General features: G+C 37.8%; 1 protein-coding gene across 1 annotated transcript; it reads right to left on the bottom strand.

Annotated features, from left to right (window-relative positions):
* Window positions 1-2,488: 2,488 nt before the first annotated feature.
* Window positions 2,489-4,488, bottom strand: LOC135156720 (GTP cyclohydrolase 1-like). Its single transcript, XM_064109755.1, has 2 exons — window positions 4,095-4,488; window positions 2,489-2,499 (listed from the first exon to the last, which is right to left on the bottom strand). Exons 1-2 carry the CDS (start codon window positions 4,486-4,488, stop codon window positions 2,489-2,491), a joined length of 405 nt encoding a protein of 134 aa, XP_063965825.1.
* Window positions 4,489-5,613: the final 1,125 nt, after the last annotated feature.

Genomic DNA, 5,613 nt, shown 5'->3' with positions numbered 1-5,613 from the left:
GATCTAGATCTGGTACAGTTACATAAATTGAACTTTGTGAAATCACAATATCTAAGCTAAAAAACGATCACACTGAAGATCGCCAACACAGATAGGCACACGTGGGACAGTGTATTATTATTGCTGGAATAAAGACCCGACGGAAGTGACAGAATCCGCGCTTATTTTGCTTATTTCTCAGCAATTACACAATTTATTCCAGAATCCTTTGGCACATATGTTTTCTTCATACAAACAGACACTTTGGTGATCATTATATTAAATTCTGTAAAAAGTTATTTTGAGATCGTCCCCAAAACTGGAATTTATCTTTAAAGGTCAAGGCCACCCCAGAAAAATGTTGATATGAATAAATAAAGAAAAATCTAACAAGCATTATGCTGAAAATTTCATCAAAATCAGATGTAAAATAAGAAAGTTATGACACTTTAAAGTTTCGCTTATTTTTCACAAAACAGTGATATGCACAACTCAGTGACATGCAAATGAGATAGTCGATGATGTCCCTCACTCACTATTTCTTTTGTTTTTTATTGTTTGAATTATACAATATTTCATTTTTTACAGATTTGACAATAAGTACCAACTTGATTGAACCATATAGTATTCAACGACTAATTGAACATGTTTATAGGGAGGAATTAATCGTTGTTTCACACGACAACAGGGAGAAAATTGGAATATTTCATATTTCACATAATAAATTACAAAAGAAATAGTGAGTGAGTGATGTCATCAGTCTCCTCATTTGCATACCGACAAGGATGTGAATACAACTGTTTTATGAAATTAATTGAAACTTTAAAATGTCATAACTTTCTTATTTTACATCCGATTTTGATGAAATTTTCAGTGTTATGCTTCTTGGATTTTTCTATTTTTATTAAAATCAACTTTTTGTTGGGGTGGACTTGTCCTTTAAGTATTTCTTAGATAGATCTAGGGGGGATACATGATGTAGGCCTACATGTACTGTAAGCCCTACAGTGTAAATTCTAAGAAATGTGCAGGCTAGTAGTACACATTAAAAAAAATATCTGCAATGCATATTTTTTTATATCGACTCTCGAAGATATCAAAAATAAAGATTATGGTCAGGAAAGAACAGCTGGAACATCATTTCAAGGTAAACTTTATTTGCAAATCAATTAAAAAACATTTGTTTCTTTATTTACATGTGTGAAAATGCTTTTGAATCATGAATAGTTTAATTCTTTATTTTTTATTTCATTTTTTATTGTGATTTTCTTATTTTTCAACTTTACTTTATAATTTGATTATGAAAGTTTATAATTTTTGTCATTATTCATTTGTTGCTGTTGTTTTTTTGTGTTTTTTTTTTTTGGGGGGGGGGGATTTCAACACAAGTCTCATTTAAGTACTTACATGTACCTGTCCCACATATGTGTATTGCTTGCAATGCATCCATAATTAATTATACAGGTCCACATGTCTGTTGCTTGTTCCAACACAATTTTCTCAAAGCAATTCATAAAAAGTATTATTTTTCAATATTTAAATAAAAATTAGAGATACTCATGATCCTCTGCAATTTGTGAATTAACAGTGGCGCAACCCCCATCAACTAGTACCAAGTAAACACAATGTGTACACAATAAATTCTGGTTTTGTTGTTGCCATGTACTTTTTCCTGAAATTTTTTTCTTCTTCTTTTATTGAGTTACAAATACATGTATATTAATAGAGAAAAACACAGTCGTAATACATTTCCAGATATTAAAGATATAAAACATAAAGACAAAACAAGAAAGCACAATGCAACACAGTATACATAACACACAACAGCGCAGTTGCCTCCCTTTTGGGAGTAGATTTCCCACTGCCCACATTTACCCGTAACCATGGCAATAATACTAAAAATTGTTGATATCACCATGACTTTGGCAGGCTTCCATCAAACAAACTTGAATGCATGCCATGAGGTCAACCTCTATTCAGAGGTCTACTTTACAGTGTACATGGCATGTACTGTGCTGCCTACAAAACATGTCATCAGGATCCCAATTTGTTTTATTTATAATAAGGCATCAATGGACCGAAGACTAACGCAAAACCTTGCAGCTCAATTTTTCAAAAAAGTCAAATCCATGTTAACTTGTTTCTTAAAGAGTTCTGCTCTCATTTCTTTTCAAATAGAGTAAAAAATCATAGTAGTGTTGCAATTAGTCCTGTAGTTTTACTAGCACCATTTATTTCAAAAAATCTTTGTACATTATCAGCAATTTATTATCAAATATTTTCTTTTAATCTGGTGTAACAAAATTTCCATTATCCCATTGTAAAATTTACAAAAACAAGAAGAGGAGCGATATTTTTCTAACAAGTAAAAAATTGTGTGTATACACATGTACCTATTTTCTTGTATGGTACAGATTCTCAATCTGGTGAACGACAGAACGCCCTTTGCACAATAGTACAGGTAATCCCCCCCCCCAAAAAAAAAAGAGCTGTATTTGTTACGTACGTGTCATGAAAAGCCTAAATAGAGCAAAAACAAGATTTAGAGTGATATCCACAACAATGGACTTTCCCCCAAATAATTACCCATCAAGATTAATATAAAAGATGGGAAGTGCATGCATCAAGATCAATCAACTTGATCATTCTAATCAACATTATTTTACCATAACACATGCGTCCACACTTCACACATGCATCCATGGATGTCATAAGTTTGTAACATAGATCAACATCTGCATGTACCAGAAGCAATGACTGAAGCCTGGAGGTCTCGACAGGCTCTGCCATCTTCTTCAGTTGTATGATGATGATGATGATGTTGGTGATGACCCTTATCACCATCATCATCACCACCAGTACCATCAAAATCATCATTTTCATAGCCATCTTAATCACCAATCATCATCATCACCACCTGAGCATTAATAATCATCACCATCATCACTGACATTGTCATCATCAAAACCACCACTACCATCTTACTCTATCGCCATCAACCTCACCGTCACCATTGATTTGATATCATTATATCCTCTGCAGGCTCCACATCATCATTCAATCTCAATGGATCATCATTGTCACTACCAACATCACCATGACCAGCAACCGGGGGGGGGGGGGGGGCACTTCCATTGACGAGTGGATACCATGCGCGACCATGGGGTCTCGAAAAGCACCCTAAACACATATTTTCTATATTCTGAAAATGCACCCCTTAACAAGTATTGGCGTGTGAAACCCTACCCTTAACAAGTATTGGAAACAAAACGATACTCTTGGCAAGTATTCCCTGAAATGAACCCCTAAACAAGTACATGTAATTGTTATGTCACGGACGTTGGTCGTCGGTTTTACCTTTACCTACAACATGTACATCATTGGGTTTAGTATAGTACGGCCCCACCTCCCACACTTCACGCAAATCGTACTTTAAACACGTAGTGTTGACTATTGGGGCAATAAGTACATCCTTTATAAAATATTTTAGTCTTATATCTTACCTCACAAATTTGACCCTAAACAAGTAGCTTTCCTAGCGAAAATAGATACCCTTTTTTCATTATTTTAGTGTTTTTGACACCCTTATTACGTTACGTACGTAACGTGCCCTACCTTGAAAAAGACATCCTTTTTACGCGTTTTTTTGATCGCGCATGGTATCCACTCGTCAATGTCAGTGGCCCCCCGGGGACCAGCACCACACTGTGCATCACCACTATCACCACCACCATCCATCATCATCATCATCATGCATCACCATCACCACCATGCACCATCGTCGTCACCACCAACATCATCATCATATCATCATCATAATCATCACCATCATCATCACCATGCACCATCGTCGTCACCACCACCGTCATCATCACCATGCACCACCACCACCACCATCATCATCATCACCATCAATGATCATCATAATCACCACCACCATCATCACCAGCAATTTGATTTTGACTTTGTCATCATCATCACCACCATCATCACTACCATCATCATCACACCACCATCGTCATCATTATTAGGATCGATCATCACTCTCAATAAATAAGCAAAATAAAATTCTAACACTGAAACAATTTAAGTAAAAAATAGTTCAAATAACCTACCTTCGACTTTCTCTTCATATCCCTTTGTGAAGAACATCATTGCTTTAGCAGCGCGATCGGGCGTCTTCCGGAGACCCTGGCGACTGGCATCCTCCCCGACACCACGGATGATCGACCGGTAGGCAAGCGCAAGCCCGGGCAGTTGTTTGTCTGAATCTTGCCTGTACAAAGTGGCATGTGGATCTTTTGTTTTGGGGGGACGAGCTCGATCTTCCTCTTCTTTGCTTGACACTCTTCCTTGGAAGTTGCTGTCTTTCAGAGATAAATTGTTCGTCTTTGCGGCTAAGATGTCTGTACTGTCTTCCCTAGCACCACCACCAGGCGACGACATCGACGGGTGCCCGTTCGGGAGGTACTCCCCGTTCGGAACAGAGTCTGCATGGTCGATCGACATTGCTTCTTTTCAGTCCAAAATCTCTGCTTATCGATGATCTAGGGTGATTCTCTCCTTCTCTAGATGAAAGCCGTTATGCTTCAATTGGTTACCTCATCAGTAGATATATGGGTATTTAAATTACAAAATCAAAACCAGATAATTGAAGTGTGGAGTACAATGGGAGGTCTGTTTTCTGGCGCGCCGTAACTCATCTACGAAATCGAATCACGGTAATAGAATTCGAAAAAAGAGTTCCTATCTATATATGCGCGGACGATTGGAGCATCGCGCACCGTCATCACACGATCGCCCGACGAGCCATGCCGTGCTCGCTCACGCGATTCTGTTTACAAAAAAAATCAGCTGTAGAGGGAGTACCGTATACCACCTGTGTGGCTGTGTGACTCATCAATCATTGATTTTTTTTTTCAAAATTAATTCGAGTGTCCAGTAACGAACAGATGGGGCGTTTGAAGCTGGCTCCCCCCCAAAAAAAAAAAAAAAAATAAATAAATAAAATAAAAATCACGACGAGGAAAAAAAAAATAAGCAAAGAGAGAATGATGACATATATTTTCTGATTATTATGTCAAATCTATCACAAAATGTGATTGTTGTTATAAAAATGTCAAAAATTTTGATCGCTCGCTCGCAACTTTTCATAAATTTTGCTCAATTCGCCATATCTCGCCCCTTTAAAATTTTTTGCTTATTACGCCACTGCGAGAGACCAATCTGACCCCCCCCCCCCCTCTCCTAAGGCAATCAACATTGTTGTTCCGGATACACCGCCGGCGGGGGCTGTACGTACGTGGAACCGCCCCACACTTTTTCCCCAAAAATGTCTACAAAATGTATAAATTACCATATAAATGTGTGGGGGTTTATTCAGGTCAATCCCCCCTACCCCACTTTCAAAAGCCTTTCCGCAGCCCGCCTCTGCCATATTTTTTTTTATCCTTTACGGGCTTTTGGAAGGGGAGCCATCAAAATGCTTTTGGAAGGAGAGCCATAAAAATGCTTTTTAAAAGGGGAACCATCAAAATTACCAGTTGCTTATCCAGGATTTTGCACCCCGGGGAGCCCGACCCGATTTGTCACCCCTGTGTACTTGTTCAATTCAATTTCAATTTATTAATAATT

The sequence above is a fragment of the Lytechinus pictus genome, chromosome 14 (genome assembly GCF_037042905.1).
Source record: "Lytechinus pictus isolate F3 Inbred chromosome 14, Lp3.0, whole genome shotgun sequence".
NCBI classification, from domain to species: domain Eukaryota; kingdom Metazoa; phylum Echinodermata; class Echinoidea; order Temnopleuroida; family Toxopneustidae; genus Lytechinus; species Lytechinus pictus.
This window is presented reverse-complemented; position numbering and strand designations above follow the sequence as displayed.